This window comes from Natrix helvetica, assembly GCF_964273705.1.
Source record: "Natrix helvetica genome assembly, chromosome: 6".
Classification (NCBI taxonomy): domain Eukaryota; kingdom Metazoa; phylum Chordata; class Lepidosauria; order Squamata; family Natricidae; genus Natrix; species Natrix helvetica.
Genome location: NC_138553.1, coordinates 57,431,061 through 57,449,605, shown reverse-complemented (window position 1 = coordinate 57,449,605; position 18,545 = coordinate 57,431,061). Strand labels below are relative to the sequence as shown.

Genomic DNA, 18,545 nt, shown 5'->3' with positions numbered 1-18,545 from the left:
GGGAGTAGTAGGCTAGATCCTATAAAAGTAAAGTTTTCCCATATCCGACTGTCAGGAATGGTGCTTCTTAGCTGAGGAAGCCAGAGTTGTCCACAGACATTTCTGTGGTCACATGGCTAGCATGTCTATATGCCAAGGTGCACAGAATGCTGTTACCTTGCTACTGAAGTGGTACCTATTTATCTACTCTCACGATTTTGAATTGCTAGGTGGGCAGAAGCTGGGGCAAGTAATGGGAGCTCAACCCATTGTGCGGCACTTGGGTCTTGAACATGGGCTATCAGCTTTCCAGCTGACAAGCTAAGCATTGTTTAACCACTGAACCATCACTCTTATATGCAATCCTATTCATCTTTATTTGGGGGATCATTAGGCTCGGTGGTATGTAATTTGCATAAGAAAATTATTTGGATTACTCAACTTTTTAAGATACATGTGCCTTCAAATCAGTCTTGACTCCTGGTGACTGCTTACACAAGTCCCTGCAGTTGTCTTGGCAACATTTTTGGAAGAGGTTTGCCCTTGCCCTCTTTCTACAATTGAGAGTATATGGCCCAAAGCCATCCACTGGATTTGTGCCTAAAGTTGGACTAGAAGTTATTTTGATTTCTAGCCTGCTACTTTAAATGCTGTACCAAACTGGATTACAGGTGGTCCCTGGGTTAATAATGTCTGACTTAAAGACAATCCCTAAATATTTTGTTCTTAGATCGTTACTAGTCTTATTCAAATTTTTCCATAAGATATAAGACAGAGAACTGTCTTGGAAAATAAAAAAAAATCATAATACATTTATTATTGAGATCTCAAATATTGCGTTTACTGGAATGAAGGACACTTTTTTCCCAACGTCACATATCTCTAACAGCAGAGAGTTCTGTTTAATTCACTTAGGGTATGATAATGGCAACATTATTATTACATGTTATTGGGGCATTTAATTGCCCAAAGTAGGTAACATCATCAATGCTAGACATATACACTTATATAAATAAGCTAGATATATAAACTTTCATACACAAATGCATTCAAAATATTCATATCATTTGAAAAGATTTTTTTTTTCAGCTGAACCACCAAGAATCCTTACTCCATACAATAAACTTTATCAAGTCATTGAAAATAAGCCTGCTTTGCTAGATTGTGCTTTTTTTGGTTCACCTATGCCTGAAGCTGAATGGTAAGTCACTCACAATGGGGGGGGGGGGGAAGAATCATTAATGCTTAATGCACATTAAACTAATGAATATTGTGGGAATCTGGAAAGTTAATAGAGATCTATACCTTTTTGTGTACTTTAATTGTTTGTCTTCCATTTCATGTGATTAATTTATTTTTCAATTTTATACATAAATTAATTTGTCTTACACTATATAGCAAACATCTGATGCAGTGGTGGGTTCCGTATCCCGTTCCAACTGGTACGGTTGGAATGGGCTCGGCTGCATCCACATGGACATGTGCAGCCCATGTGCACCCATCTTAGTGCCTCTGCGAGCCTCCGCGACGCTCCAGCTGCTCAATAGAGCGTTGCACAGATGCTGTATGCGCCATGCACGGAAGCACCAAAGACTTAAAAGACCGTGAAGAAGCTTGGGCAAGTGGGTGGGCCCTCCAGAGCACTGTATCAGAATGGTATCCAGTGCTCCAGGCAGGCTTCGGTACGCCCGTACTGGGGCATACCGTCTGCAACCCACAACTGATCTGATGACAAATTACATCCATGACTATAAATAATCATTATATTTTCTTTTAAATAAGAGAAACTAACAGAAATAAGAGAATAACAGAAATAGACACAACAATGATAAGAACTACCTTGAATGCATTTAGGTCAATATTAAAGGTTGGGGGGGAAATGACATTGCCATAGGTCTATACTACAGGCCACCCAATCAAGCAGAGGAAGTAGATGAACTTTTTGCTAGTCAGCTAATTAAGGTGTCAGCGACATAAGGTATGTAGGAAGCACACCACAATAATAATGGGGGATTTTAACTACCCTGACATCAACTGGGAAACAAACTCTGCACCAAGTGGAAGATCCAACAGGTTCCTAACAAACCTAGCAGACAACTTTGTTCCCTAAAAAATAGAGAATGGAACAAGGGGATCAGACATATTGGACTTAATTCTCACTAACAGAGAGGAAATGATAGAAGATGTTGAAGCCACAGGAATCCTGGGGGCAAGTGACCATGCAATATTGGAATTCAACATTATGCAAACACAAGTAGTAGAACAAAGTCAAACTAGAGTCTTGACTTTAAGAGAGCTAATTTCAATAAACTTAGAGAGAGATTGGGAAGAATTCCATGGATGAGAATCCTCAAGGGGAAAACAACTCAAGAAGCTTGGGAAATTTTGAAAAATGAGATTACAAAAGCCCAATCTAGCACAATACTAATGAAAAAGAAAAATAATGGCTCCCAAAAGAAACCAGCATGGCTGCATAAAGAACTTTCTGACAAATTGAAAGACAAAAAAGATAAGTATAAAAAGTGGAAAGAGGGGGACATAACTAAAGCAGAATATCAGCAAATAGCCCGAGCCTGTAAAGATGAAGTGAGGAAAGCTAAGGCTCACAATGAAGAAAAGCTTGCCACAAAAGTAAAAAATAACAAAAAAGCTTCTTCCAACACGTTAAAAACAAGAAAAAAGTTAAGAAAACAATTGGTCTATTGCTGAGAGAAAGTGGCAAGAAGGTGACAAGCAACAGGGAGAAAGCAGAACTATTTAACTCATGTTTTGCATCTGTCTTTACACAAAAGGATAAAACAGTCCAACCTATCAAAAACAGCACCACAAATATCAGATTAGGAACACAATTTTAAATAGGGAAGAAAATGATAAGTGAGCACCTATCTACCCTAGACGAGTTCAAATCACCAGGACCGGATGGATTACACCCCAGGGTTCTGAAGGAACTGGCAGACGAGATCTCAGAACCACTGAACTATATCTTTCAGAGATCCTGGAGCACCAGGGAACTGCCAGAGGATTGGAAAAGAGCCGATGTGGTTCCCATATTCAAAAAAGGGAAAAAATAGATCCAGGAAACTACAGAACTTTCAGCCTGACCTCAATACCAGGAAAGATTCTGGAAAAGATAATCAAGCAACAATTTAGCAAACACCTAGAAGTAAACAAAATTAGCCAAAAGCCAACATGGATTTGTCAAAAACAGATCATGCCAGACTAATCTTATTGCATTTTTTGACAAGTGACAAAATTAGTGGACCAGAGTAATGCCGTTGATATAGTTTACTTGGACTTCAATAAGGCATTTGATAAGGTAGACCATAACCTACTACTAAATAAAGTAGGAGAATGTCGGTTAGACAACATCACCACCAGATGGATTCGTAACTGCTGACCAACCGCACTCAATGTGTAGTCCTCAATGGAACTGCATCTACATGGAGGGAAGTATGCAGTGGAATACCCCAAGGTTTTAGGCCCAGTACTCTTCAACATCTTCATCAATGATTTGAATGAGGGAATAAATGGGGAACTCATCAAATTTGCAGATGACACCAAGCTGGCAGGAATAGCCAACACTCCAGAAGATAGGCTTAAGATACAGAAGGATCTTGACAAACTTGAACATTGGGCACTATCTAATAAAATTTGGTGAAAAGAGTAAGGTTCTACATTTAAGCAAGAAAAACAAAATGCACAGGTACAGTATAGGTGGTACCTTGCTCAATAGTAGTAACTGTGAGAGGGATCTTGGAATCCTAGTGAACAACCATTTAAATATGAGCCAGCAGTGTGCAGCAGCTGCCAAAAAGCCAACACAGTTCTAGGCTACATAAACAGAGGGATAGAATCAAGATCACTTGAAGTGTTAATACCACTTTATAATGCCTTGGTAAGGCCACACTTGCAATACTGCATTCAGTTTTGGTCGCCACGATGTACAAAAGATGTGGAGACTCTAGAAAGAGTGCAGAGAAGAGCAACAAAGATGATTAGGGGACTGGAGACTAAAACATATGAAGAATGGTTGCAGGAACTGGGTATGTCTAGTTTAATGAAAAGAAGGACTTGGGGAGACATGATAGCAGTGTTCCAATATATCAGGGGTTGCCCCAAAGAAGAGGGAGTCAAATTATTCTCCAAGGCACCTGAGGGTAGAACAAGAAGCAATGGGTGGAAACTAATCAAGGAGAGAAGCAACTTAGAACTGAGGAGAAATTTCCTGACAGTTAGAACAATTAATCAGTGGAACAGCTTGCCTCCAGAAGTTGTGAATGCTCCAACACTGGAAGTCTTTAAGCCATTTTTCTGAAACAATGTAGGGTTTTCTGCCTAGCAGGAGGTTGGACTAGAAGACCTCCAAGGTCCCTTCCAACTCTATTATTCTATTTTAAACACCCAGATCCAGAACAGCTGTTCATACAGGCAGACCCCAGTGACATAGCAGTCGGAGCAGCCCTGTGCATACACATCTAAAAAAGTAACCGACACTGAACAGAGATGGGCTATCTGGGAGAAGGAGGCATTTGCAGTATGGTAGGCTGCAAATGGTTTCTAGCCCATAAAAACTATTGTATTGTATTGTATAACTGCCAGCTAATTGATTCTACCAATTAGGTTTGGGATTACAGGGATAAGCAATTCCCCTACCAAGTGTTCTCATCAATAGAATCACCCACGGATCAACAGCAATTTCAGAGCATGGAGTGGTGAGAATGAAAATGATAGCCTTGTGATATGCTGTAGTCCCAAAATTTATTGGGGACATTATACAGTATGTATTTTAAAAATAGGCATGTTAAATCAAATCATTTATTTAACATTTTGTGTGAGTTGGGTCTTTTTTTGTTGTGTATATATATAATCATCTTTCTACAGTTTATCAAATATTATTACATCTCTATTGGGGTTTAGGGAAGCAGTAGACACCTTGTCTCCAAATAAAGTTTAAATTAATGCAAAATTTGGATAATCTCTTTCCAATACATAGGTTTCAAGGAATGAAAGGTAGCATTCTCCAGGGCAACCAGTATGTTTTCCATAATAATGGGACCTTGGAAATTTTGAAAGCCCAGAAGGACAGCAGTGGCACATACACCTGCATAGCAAGAAATAAACTCGGAAAAGCACAAAATAATGTTCAGTTAGAAATCAAGGGTAAGAAACCTTGGCTCTGAAATAAAAGACTCCTAATCTGTTTGCCAATTGGTAATTGTTAAGTATCATAGTAATTATTTTATGTTTCAGAACCCACAATGATTATTAAGCAGCCTGAATACAAAGTAGTACAAAGGATGGAGCAGGTTTTCTTTGAATGTATAATTAAATATGATGCAACATTAATACCTACAGTTATATGGTTGAAAGAAAATGATGAATTGCCAGATGATGGACGGTATGTATTCCTAACCCAAGCCCCACTTCTTTGCAAGTTAATTAAATACAAACAGGGGTTTTTAATACAGATTTCCAGATATAATTTGTATATCCTGTTGCAGATAAAGTATTACTATTTTTTTAAGATAGTGCTTTCTGCAATGCACCAAATATGATTTCTCTCCGCCAGGCATGTATGCTATAATAAGATTCAATAATCCCTCTGTGTAACATCATACTGCACCTTTTGATATATTCACCAAGTATATTTTCCTAGGATCATACTTCAGCTGCATAGAGAAAAGAAAACCAGAATGATGTAATGATTAACACATTAAACTAAACAAATGTTACTAAAACAATAACAGGTTCTGATACTTTCAGCAAAATGATAAAAGCAGCATCATGCCACTAGGATGCAAGTTTCACTTATTTCCTACATGTGTGTGATATGATTACATGCATACAAAGGGGTGCAGCTTGCATTATTACATTGCTCTCTTATTTTCTTTGCTTTGACACACAGCCCCAGCAGATGCCTCAGTTATTTGTCCATAATGCATGTCATTTCTTAGTGCTTTGATTTGAGCAATGTCTGTGGAATGCATATTTCAACATACACATGTGGTGAATTTATTTTGCAATATTTAAACTTCTCATTCTAAATTCATCGCAGCTCCTCTGAAAGTTATTAAATGGCCGACAAATCATTGTAATAAATAAAATTATCTACATTTGTTGTTCTGCCATTGTTCTAACTGGTCCCATAATTCCACTATATCTTCTTACATTTTTTTGTAATGGACTCTAGTCATTCAATTTGGTTTCTCCTTCTGGATTCCTTCTTTTTTTTTAAAAAAAAGAATTTTATTGGTTTTTAAACATTTATAGGGAAAGGTAGGTGGATATACAAAATTTTTTGGCAGCTACATCGTGCTGAAAGTAGAAATCGCTCCAAATCTCACAACTTTTACAGAAAGAAAAATAAAAGATAAAAGATAAGCAAAAGCAGCATCTTATTATACATTGTATCAACCATATGTTCAATCATCTCTTTTACCACTTTCTAATATATTAACAATTACAATAATATTTCAAATACATTTATTTTTGGGACCTGAGTCTTTTCAGTATTGCTCCCTCCCCCTTGTCCCCTGGCGGAGCCGCAGCCCCTCCCTCCCTCATATCTTGTATATTATCACCTTTTTCACTACCTCTTATAGTTTCATCCTCTAGGAGGGAACTGTGTTTTTTCATGAAGGCCTCTGCCTCCACAACTGAATTAATTCTATTTCCCTCCCAGAAAATCAACATTCCTTCTGGCAATAACCATCTAAACCAAATTCCTTTATTATATAATTTCTTTGATAAGGAGGAATACTTCCTCCTCTTTCCTCTTATTTTTTTCGGAATTTGTTTAAGAATGGCAATTTCTTTATCTTTATATTTTAGTGGTCCCCCCCTTTGGGCTCCCAAAACCTCATCCCTCGTGGTCTTCCTAAGAAATTTAACATAGACTTCCCTTGGAACATTATGTATTCTGGCATATTCTGAATTGATTCTATAAACCAGGTCCATATCCCACCACAACTGTTCTTTATCTCTCTTAATGTATTCTGCTAAGATTGTACACATCATATCCTTAAGGTCTTCATCTTCTGTCTTGGGTAGGTTCTGGAATCTGAGAAAAAGGGACATTCTTTCAAGTTCCATCTTTACCATGAAATTTTCCAGTTCTCTATTTCCCTTCTGAGTTGCCTTCACCTCCTCCTTCAGCCCAATCACGTTCTCCTCCAGTACTCCAACCCTCTGCTTATTTTCTATTGTTTGCGGCTGTGCATCTCTGAGCTACTCTTTAAAATCTGTCAGTTCTTTTTTCAGTTCTTCCTGTCCCTTCATAATAGCCTGAAACATTTGGGCAACTGATAAGTCCTTTGTGCCCTCTCCAGCCACTTCTTGTTGTAAGAATGATAAAGTTTTTGTCTGTTGGGTCATTGGGCTAGATGCAGAGGAGGCAGGCGCCGAGGCTGCCTTCCCCGGCGGTGGTTTTCTGGGCCTCATTTGTTAAGCTCAGGAATAAGTGTAAATCCTTATACAGAAGAAATGGCGTCTGTGGAGTGCACAGTTGGGTGATACCGAGGAGGCAGACAAGCCCAGAAGTGAATGTTAATCCTCAGTCACAGTTCCAAGCCAGAAGAAGAGAGTCAAATAATCCAAATCCTGAAAGACCATAAAACAGGGGAGGCTCCAGAAGTCCTTCGGAAGGTAATAGTAATATAAAGCCAGAAATTTCTTCAAAGGTAGTTTCAAAAGGCTAGTTTCATTTATTAGAGTGAAGAAGAAGAAGGAAGTGAGCCATCTTGGCTTCGCCTCTCACATGGAACCAGGGAGCAAAGCATTCAAATTTTCCATAAGGCTTTTAAAACGGCTCAGGAATCACTTCTTGCAATTGTGATGTAAATCTTTCTCATAGTTAGTACAAGTGGGTAATTCAACGTTTTACTCTCTCACTCCATTCCGAGATCGAGAGATAGTTCAAATGCCGCTTTAACTGAGGGGGGTAAACCCCCCCTCTAATTTTGCAACTTCAAATAGATTGAATCCACAACTTGCAAATAGCTGTTGCTCGTCCATTAAATGGTGTTAAAAGAGATTAGGGCAAACTTCTCACCTCCAGCACTTCACTGCAACTTCTAATTGATTATTTCCTTCCGGAATCCATTCGGCGAAGGTGCAGGCCACCGCTTCTGGGGGCTCCAGCAAGCTGCCCTATGGCAGGTGGTCCCTCCAAGACCCCCTGTGCTCCCTAAAAGAGCCCACTGGAGAGACGAACAGCGGATGGTAACATCCGTCGCCTCCGGGGACCGGAAGTGATCTCCTGGATTCCTTCTTGAACTGCTGTCAAATAACAAGTACATCTGTATTAAGATGCTATTGTTATTTACTACGAGACAACTTCCGGCAGCCGAAGGAGACGGACGCCCGCGTCTGCCTTCTCGCTGCTCCGGTGGGCTCCCCCGAAGTCTAGGGGGAGTACAGGGTGCCTGGGAAAGGCGCCCTGCCATAGGGGTGGCTTGCTGGGACCCCCTGGAATGGTGGCTGCCACGGGGGGGTCTCCAGTTTTGCCCCAGGAGCCGGAGAGCTTAGGGAGTGCGTGGAATGCTACCGCACGCTTCTCCGAATGCAGCCTGAAGGAAATAAACAATTAGAACGAAGCAGCTGAAGAGCGGTGAGCCGAGGGGTCTCCCCAGGTCTTTTACTATTTTTATATTTCTGACGGTTTTGCAGTTTTCCTGCCTTGCTTGTTTCAACCTCTGGAGGTGTTTAGATTGGAGGGGGGGAAATTCCCCCCCCTCGGAAAAGCGGCGCTTGAAAAATCCCTCCCCTTCATGGGGGAGAGAGAAAGTTTGAAAACTACTTTCACTTCCCTTAAATAATGGGGGGGGGGAATCTTTTTCTATGGCTACAATTGCGAGAGAAAGGATGGCTGAACTGATTCTTTTTTAAACTACTTATGGAAATTTTGACTTTGTTGTTTTCCTGATCACCTATACTGGCTGACCCAAGATGGCCAACTTCCTCCTTCTTCTTTGTCTTTATGAATGAGACTCCTCCCTTGGAAAACTTTATGGCTTTCAACTAACTTCCACCCCAGAGACCTCCAGGAGCCTCTTCAAACACGTTATTCCCCTGGACTTGGAATATTTTGACTCACCTATCTCCTTTAACTTCTCTGCTAGAGGACTTGTTCTCCTTTGGACCTGCCTGTTTGGTGATCCCTGCCGGCTGTGCTCTCCCACAGATGCCATCTCTTTGTACAGAATAACAATTAACTCTGAGCCTCATGATGGGTCCTAAGAAATTGCCACCTGGTAAGGCCTCATCGGCCCCAACATCTTCAACGTCCAGCCCTGCACACCAGTCATAAATGGGATCTTTCCTACAACCTAAAGCCTCTGAAGAGAGTGCAAAAGACCTGTCTACTCAGCAGATGCTTCAAAACATCTTAAAGGGACAGGACGAAATTAAAAAACAATTGCAGGACTTAAAGGAAGAGCTCAGAGAGATGAACCAGCAAACCACACGGAATGAACAGAGGATTGGTGTGCTGGAGGAGGGGGCGGTTGGGATTAGAGATGAGATGAAGACAATCCAGAGGGGGAATACAGAATTTGGGAATCAGATGTTAAAAATGGACTTTGAAAGGATGTCTTTCTTTCTTAGGTTCCAAAATTTGCCAGAAGCTGAGAATGAAGATCTCAAGGAGACTATGATCACAATACTAGCAGAGTATATTAATAGATAAACAACAGCTCTGGTGGGACATTGACCTGATTTATAGGGTTAATTCGGCCTATGCAAGAACACACAACGTTCCAAGGGAAGTTCATATTAAATTTCTTAGAAAAACTACAAGAGATGAGGTTCTAGGAGCTCAAAGGGGAGGACCACTAAAATATAAAGATAAAGAGATAACCATTCTTAAACAGATCCCCAAAAAAGTAAGAGATAATAAAAGGAAATATTCCTTCTTAGCAAAAAAATTATATAATAATGGTTTAGATGGCTATTTCCAGAAGGCATGCTGATTTTTTGGGAGGGCAGCAGAATTAGAATTCACACACCAGTGGAAGCAGAGGCTTTCACTAAAAAACACAGTGCTCTTTTAGGTGAAATAGGGGATGTTACACAAGAAACAAGGGAGGGAGGGGCTGAGGCTCAGCCGGTGGATGGGAGAGAGGATACAACAGCTAGAAGACTCAGATCACAAAAGTGACTTGGAACACTATTGCAATTGTTGCTACAATGTATTTTTATGGAAGTGATACAAAACAAATGATTGAAATATACTGATGATTTTGTGTCAAATTTTAAACTGCTAATACTTAGGTAAATGCTGATATTTTTCTATCATTGTTTGTAAAAGTTGCAAGACCTGGGGGGGCTTCTCCCCCCCGCACGATGTAGCTGTCAAAATGTTTTATAACCCTATAACCCTTTTTCCCTGAAATTTTTTTAAAAACCAATAAAAATTTGAGTAACACAAGTTATTTACTACAACTTATACTACAACTAATAACGTATATATTTAGAACTGTTTGCAATAATGGAATAATTAAATGTATTGTAATTACAGGTTTATTGTAGGTAAATACAACTTGACCATTATGAATGTCACTGATAAGGATGGTGGAGAATATACTTGCCTAGCTAATACTACATTGGATAGTGTTTCTGCAAATGCTGTACTCACTATTGTGGGTAAGATATCTCTTAGTGTAGAATTAAAGCTGTTAACTTTTTGTGAAAGTATTAACTGGTTTTAATCTGTTCTGATATTTAAGCTATTCTGAATATTCTGGTATTCGGTTTTGGAATATTCTAAAAGTAAGAATATATTTTGATCCCATAAATTCAACCAAAATAATTTTTCAGGTGTTACTGTCTTAAGTTAGAACCCAAAGTGTTATTAAAAAAACAACCAGAAAAGACAGGATGATTTCTTATAAACTTGCCTGAAACTATGGTAGCTTTTAGCATATTCATCATTTGGACATGATCTGAGAAAATATAGTTCTGAGTTTTCTCTGTACAGATTTTCTTTCCATGCCAGAATCTTAATATTTAGGGTTCTGTATGCATTATAATTATTATGTATCTTTGTTTATAATGTGATTTCATAAATTAGCTTATTGTTTTTGTAGAGTTAAAAAATAACCTGATAGAAAAATATTTTAAAATATCTTAATTCTTTGAATTTATATTTGGTAAGATAGACATTATTAAATTAATCTTGTTTTAAAACTCCATATCCAATTAGAAAGTATTTTTGTAGAAAGATCTCCTACATAGGAGGTTTAATGGAAAAGTACAGGTTTTCATTAGCAGGGAAGTAACACACAAATACCTAATTGCCTTATTTGACAGATTTCAAAAGAGCTTGGAGGTGCACATACTGTTATTAAAATGAGAGAAGCAAAATATCAGTATGCTCTAAAGAAATATTTGTTATGGTTCAGTTTTTGTCAGTTGTTGGATTATCCTGAAGGAGATTAAAATATTCAGAATTTGCCAAAATGGCCAATATGTTCATTAATAACTGGTTGAAGTTAAGGCAATGCTTATCAAATTGCAAGTGATATAACACTGAGTGAGATAGGCAATCTGGAGCATGGAAATAATTTGAAAAAATCTTCAGAGATTAGAGAAATAAACTGAAAGTTACAGAATGAAGTTTAGCTGTGAAGTAAAAAAGATTATCCACTTAAGAAAGACAAATCAGATGTATGTGAAGAGGATGGGAGATTCATAGTTTTATGATGATAATTGTGAAAAAGATATTGATGAAATGTAAACAAAATACCGTATTTTCCAGAGTATAAGACACACCGGAATATAAGACGCACCAAAGTTTTGAAGAGGCAAAAAAAAATTAAAAAAGTTTTTGCACTCTGCACACCTCCCAAAAACGGCCCGTTTTTTTCAAAAATGGGTCCATTTTTTATTTTAAAAAAGAGGCATGAATAGCCTTTAGGAGACTTGAGGAGTGATAGCACTTCTCAGATATGTGGGATATGTCATACAAAAACAATTGTTCTTGCTTATTTTGGAACAACTTTGGATCTATGTAAATTGTAGATTTACATTGTAGAAAAGCTAATTCCAGTAATGTTAATGGGGAATAAAATCTTTTAACAGTGAATGATGGGACCAGTACCAAAAGATGTTGGGAATGCTTAAAGTTCAGGCATTGTGCAGGCAATTGGCTTACATAGCCTAAATGATCCCTTTCAATGAGATGAGTCTATAGTTTGACAATTGTCTGCAGGGCTATTCAGGACTCAGATAAAAGAGGCTTTTGTTGTTGTTTTTATTCAATGCATATTATGCACATTTTTGCAAATAAGATAATTACATTTTATTACAACAGCAAGTCATATTAGTAATAAATAGTGTTGCTTTATTCTGACTACTAACACAAGTTTTATTGTGTTATTAATGTCCTTTTTTTCAGCCCCTCCAACAGTTCCACCTATTGTTTACGGTAAACTAATGATAAGTCTTGCTTGCATTATATACCAAACATTCCTCAACTTTCTACTTTTTTCAGACTTTCTCTTTATTTTTGTTTGGTTATATATTTATGTTAAATCTGATTAGAATTATGTTATTATTTTTATTTATGATTGATATGCTAAACTGTTTCATTATTATAATTAAATCAAACTTGTCTTCAGTATAAATTTCTCAAATAATTGCCTGAACAAGTTATTAAAACCTGAGTAACATTCAGCTACTTTTTATCATTTGTTAAGCATAGTTTATCATTTGTTATTTTTTAAAATAACTTCTAATTTCTCTGTGATATAATCTTCAGCATATAATAGACCTTTTTATGGGCTGTTAGTAGTTTATTGCTATTGAATGTAAGATTTTTAAAATGGATATTGTTTCTGCCCAAAATTAAGTCTACATATGGTGCTATATTAAATGTACTAAGTTATGCTAAACCTGGACTCCTTATTGCCCTCTTTATTCTTTAAAATTTGTACACTTAATATATTTTCTTCTTGTAACTATTTCCCCCTAATTAAGAAACTAAAATTTTATTATTAATTCATTAAGCAATTTAATCATGGACACATAATTCTTGAGCAAGATTTTACCAGTTTAGAATTAGTTTGGGGCAATTTTTGTTATAGGTGTCATATGTCAGTTTGATTGTGGGATATGATAGGAAAACAATTTTTCACGTTATGGGTTGCGGATATATTCTCAATAACTATTAGAGTAGACATTTTTATAAAGACACCAGAGCTTGGATTTAATTTTAGGGAATATATCTTTTAAAGAATTAATTAATTGATTAATCTTTAGTTTCCAATGTTTGGAAGATAATTACGAGTGGCAGTACTTTCCTTCTAAATTTCTAAGACATTCTTATTCAATCATTTTTATACTTAAATAACATTTCCAGTAACTGGAACACCTATCCTTTATTTTCTTTTCAACTTTGTTTGCTACCTTATACATATTTATATTCATATATACATTATATATATTTAAAAATCTAACAAGGAATCCATGACTTTAAAAACTCTTATTGTTTTTCCTGGACCTGAATTCTACAATAGGTTGTCACTATTTATCAAACTCACATAGGGCAAAGAATGTAAATCATATTTCCCCTTTTCTGTTGGGTCTTTAAGACTCACTGACTCACCTTGACAGTGCGGACACAGCCTTCAAACTGTTTCTTCTCTAAAAAACTACCATGTTTATATTATATTGGATTTCCCGACTCCTTCACACTTTAAGCAAAAATCAATTTCTGACTGTGAAAGAGTCACAATTTTAACTCATTAAGTTAAAAACATCAAGTCTGTATGAGCCTAGTTAAGTACATGCCAATATAGAGGCTCCAATAACGATGTAATTCTGAAACAGTTTTTTTGTAGTTATTAAATGCATTTTTATTTTCTTTTAGTGTGAAGAAATGTTTGTTTTACATAAAATAGTGCTATAATCATTACCACAACTCATAAACTGAAACTGCTGGTGAACCATGACAAAAGTATTCTCATATTGTTATTTTGTAATGAAAAACAAATGTTGTTACTAGAATTTATGTAATAATCTGCCTTTGTTCTGCACTATTTCCCAGCAAAGTCAGTTATGCATTTTCATTGCAATTGCATGCCAGTGGTTACACAATCATATTGTAAACACGCCTGTTCAGAATTTGTCCTAGAATATAACTGTTATTTACTTTCCTTTTCAGATCGTCCTAATCCACCTTATGATTTGGAATTAACAGATCATTTAGAAAGAAGTGCTCAACTCACTTGGATACCGGGCAATGAAAACAATAGTCCCATTACAGGTATGAGCGTTCTATTTATTTGGAAAATCATTTAGCATTCAATTTTGCAATAAACAGCATTTGTTTGATTGTTTTCATTTAAATGACTGTTAAAATTCTGTAAAGTGCCACTTCATAAGCACTGAACTGTGGTGCAAAATAGCAATGTAAATGACCTGTTTTTTTTTTATTACTTACTGATATAAACTACCTATTCAGTAGCAGTATCCTCTATTTTTCTGTATCAAAATACATGAGATGTTACTTCTTTGATTCAGTTTTTCACTTAGCGTTGATCAGAAATATTGTGCCATGCTTTTATTATAATCCATGCCAAGGTCCAATCCTGCAAAGTCTGATTGCTTTCAAGTAAATTTGACCTTCAGAATCTTCAGTTTTCAAGCATTTACAACACTCTTTTTTTATTGAAAAAGTTTTATGCAAACAGATTTTCCCCCTTTTTACCCCCCCGCCATATAATGTAAATCACGTACAAATACTGTACCCTCTCCCCTCCCCCCATCTTAAAGTAAATTTCTCATTCAAATATTGTACCCCCTCACCCCCCAACAATCATAGTATAAGTTTCTCTTAAAGTAACAATAACCCAATAACCCCATCATCTAAATTAATTAAACGTATATAAATCATAATATAGGCTTCTCTTAAGGTAACAATATCTCATTAATCCCATCTTCTAAATTTATTATGCATATATATTTCCCCACCCTCCACCCTAACCCTCCCCCACCTCCCAATCAAACCCACCCCCCTGACTTCCGCTATACACCACTCTATCAATTCCAAGCATCCCACATATTATTTACTCTGATCATCTGTCAATCTAAACATTCTTACCTAAAGGCTACATAGTACTTCCTAGCGTGATATTTATTCTGTATGTAATCAATCCATTTTGCCCATTCCTGTGTATAATTCTCCTGCTTCTGACCTTTTAAAAAAGCTGACATTTTTGCCATTTCGGCAAACCCCGCCACTTTCTGAATCCATTGATCAATTGTTGGTAAAAAATCTTTTTTCCAATGTTGTGCAATCAACAACCTAGCTGCTGTAACCATATACAAAACCAGTTTTGTTTCCCCTTTGGTAAAGTCCTTAGTTATACCCAATAAAAACATTTGCTGAGTAAATTGTATTCTTTTCTTAAATACATTTTGCATAACCCACCATATTTTTACCCAAAAGGCTTTAACCTTGTTGCAAGTCCACCATACATGAAAAAAGGTAGCATCTAGGCACCCGCATCTCCAACATTTTGGTTGAAAATTTGGGTACATGCATGACAATTTTTTAGGATCTAAATACCATCTGTAAAACATTTTATAAAAGTTCTCCCTTAAATTCTGTGACTGTGTAAATTTAACATTCTGAACCCATATTTTCTCCCACATGTCCAACATAACCGCTTCTTCAAAATTCTGAGCCCATTTAATCATACAATCCTTAACCAATTCACTTTCTGAGTCTCTTTCTAACAGTACATTATATATTCTTTTAACCTGTTTTGGGCCAGTCTCTTTTATCTGCTTGATCAGTTCCACTTCTTTATCCATAAAACCGACCCTGCAATCTTCTTTCCATCTCTTCTGTAACTGTATATAATGTAACCAATTTAAAGTGATTTCTTCTTCCAACAGTTGTTCCAAAGTTTTCAACTGCCATTCGTCCCCATCAGCAATAAGCACGTCTTTATATAAACACCCCCCGAGTGATTTAGTATTAGTAATCCACATGGTGTCTGCAAGATCCAACCAAAGCGGTATTTTATAATCCCAATTGGGCCGGTGCTTCTTCCATATTCTCATCAAGGCACTTCGGAGAACATGATTGTTAAATACTTTATCCACCCTATCTTCATAAAAAAGATATGCATGCCATCCCAGAACAAGGTCATGACCTTCTATATTCAACAGTTCCGTTTTTGTTTTCCCAAACCAGTCTGCTACATGCGTCAATACCGCAGCTTCATAATACAATCAGAGGTTTGGGAGTCTAAGGCCACCTCTTTCACGAGTATCTTGCATGATCTTCATCTTTACTCTCGGTTTTTTCTCCTTCCAAACAAATTGATTTAATGTTGCTTGCCATCCTAACAAGATTTTATCTGATTTAAGCACCGGAATCATCTGAAATAAAAAGATGAATCTAGGTAGAATGTTCATTTTAATTGCTGAAATCCTTCCAAGCAAGGATAGTTGTAACTTTTTCCACACTTGAAGATCTTTCTGTATCTTTTGCCACAACACTTCATAATTATTTAGGAAAAGTTTTGTATTTGATTCTGCGATTTGTATTCCTAAATATTTGACCTTGGAGACTATTTCGAAACCTGCCAAGCTTACAAGTCTCTTTCTTTGAATCTCTGTCATGTTTTTGACCATCATTTTCGTTTTGTTTTGATTTAGTCTAAACCCGGACACCATGCCAAATTCTGCTATGATATTTTTCATCTGGATTATTGAGTTCAAAGGATGTGAAAGGGTAACAACCAGACCATCGGCAAATGCTCTGGTTCTGTATTCCTTTTGCCTGATAGCTATGCCATCTAAGGATTTTGAGTCCCCGAATTGTATTCAACAAGACTTCCAAAGTTAAAATAAATAACAATGGTGATAATGGGCAACCTTGTCTTGTGCCTTTTTGTATCTTAAAAGTTGTTGACAAATTTCCATTAATAATAAGTTGTGCATTTTGTTGCTGATAAATTGCTCCAATCACCTGCCGAAATCGTGGTCCCATATCCATCTTTTCCAAAGTCTTGGTTAGAAAATTCCAATTCACTCGATCAAAGGCCTTCTCTGCATCCAAGAAAACCAGCACTGCAGAGATATGCTTATTCTTATCAAGATAGTCAATTAAATCTATAAGTTGCCTTACATTCTCCTTCATGTGTATGCCTTCAATAAATCCTGCTTGATCATGATGAATAACCTCTTGGATAACCGGCATCAATCTGTTGGCTAGTACTTTAGCAAATATTTTATAATCTGTATTCAGAAGAGATATTGGTCTGTAGTCCTCTGGTTTCTTAGGGCCATCTTTATCTTTGGGTATCAATGATATAAAAGCCGCTTTCCATGAGGAGGGTATTTTACCTCCTTGCTGTGTATTACAAAATAGTTGTGTGAGATATTCAATCATTTCCAATTGTAAAGTTTTGTAGTACATTGCAGTCAAACCATCAGTCCCTGGAGCCTTAGCTAATTTAAGTTGGTTTATAGCTAAAATAATCTCATCAGCAGTTATCAGACGTTCCAAATTTGCCTTTTGAAGCACGGGTATTTTAGTAACCCTTTTTCCTTCAAAAAAATAATCTACTAACTTGTTCTGTATATTGTCCTGTACATATAACTTAGCATAATAGTCCACAAATGATTTTTTAATCAAGTCTTTCCCTCCATACTCGATTTCCCTCCATACTCGATTCTATCAATAATTCTGTCATTCGTGTTCTTTCTCAAGGTATAAGCCAACCATCTACCAGGTTTGTTAGCATTAGCAAAGGTATTATGTTTAGCAAATTGTAAGTTAGTTGCTGTTTGTTCTGCTATAAGCATTTGGAATTGATCTTTCAACACCTTTAGCGCCATCTGAAGTGCCTCATCTTTTGGGGTAGCTATAAGTAACTGTTCCTTATTTTTAATTTCATCTTCCAGTTCCATTCTCCTTTTCTATCTGTTTTGTTTATGTTTAGAATTCATATGTATCAGCACCCCGCGCATGTAAGCTTTACTTGCATCCCAAACTGTTTCAATGGGAGTGCCCTTATTCATGTTAAAACTAAAAAATTCCTTCATGTGTTTTTTAAGTTCATCAACATTTTTTTCATATCTAAATAAATTTTCATTTACTCTCCAAGACCTTCTTGGCCTCTTCCCTAACTCAATTTCTAACCACACCGGGCTATGGTCAGTTAGTGTCCTGGAGAGTATCTTGGTTTTCTTAGCTTTAGGAAGTAAATCCGGTGTTAGCAAGAAAAAGTCAATCCTTGAAAAGGATTTATGTCTATCTGAGTAGAAAGAAAAGTCCATCTCATTTGGATGTTGTATCCTCCAAACATCTTTTAGTTTCAAGTCGTCTTGTAAGTCAAAAAAACCCCTTTGGTAATTTAGTAGTAAGTTTAGTCATTGTTCTCTTATCTATCCTTGGAGAAATCACTCCATTCCAATCTCCCATAATTAAAATACTCTTAAAATTCCAATCTAGAATTTTTAAATGAAGCATCTTATAAAAGCTTTCTTGTTGTTGATTAGGTGTGTATATTCCAACCACCAAAATTGGACCAAAGTCTGTATCAAGTTCA

The 18,545-nt window shown here is 36.8% G+C and overlaps 1 protein-coding gene across 7 annotated transcripts in view; it reads left to right on the top strand.

Moving 5' to 3' along the window:
• Window positions 1–18,545, top strand: part of NRCAM (neuronal cell adhesion molecule) — a 323,938-nt gene that overhangs the window by 228,761 nt on the left and 76,632 nt on the right. For 4 of the 7 annotated variants that reach the window (XM_081957441.1, XM_081957438.1, XM_081957436.1 and 1 more), the window contains 6 exons: window positions 1,069–1,180; window positions 4,973–5,139; window positions 5,230–5,377; window positions 10,496–10,620; window positions 12,374–12,403; window positions 14,141–14,242. In XM_081957441.1, the coding sequence (XP_081813567.1) occupies window positions 1,069–1,180; window positions 4,973–5,139; window positions 5,230–5,377; window positions 10,496–10,620; window positions 12,374–12,403; window positions 14,141–14,242 (684 nt within the window). The remainder of the gene's footprint in view (window positions 1–1,068; window positions 1,181–4,972; window positions 5,140–5,229; window positions 5,378–10,495; window positions 10,621–12,373; window positions 12,404–14,140; window positions 14,243–18,545) is intronic. The other 3 variants (XM_081957440.1, XM_081957439.1, XM_081957437.1) reach the window with 1 other exon arrangement.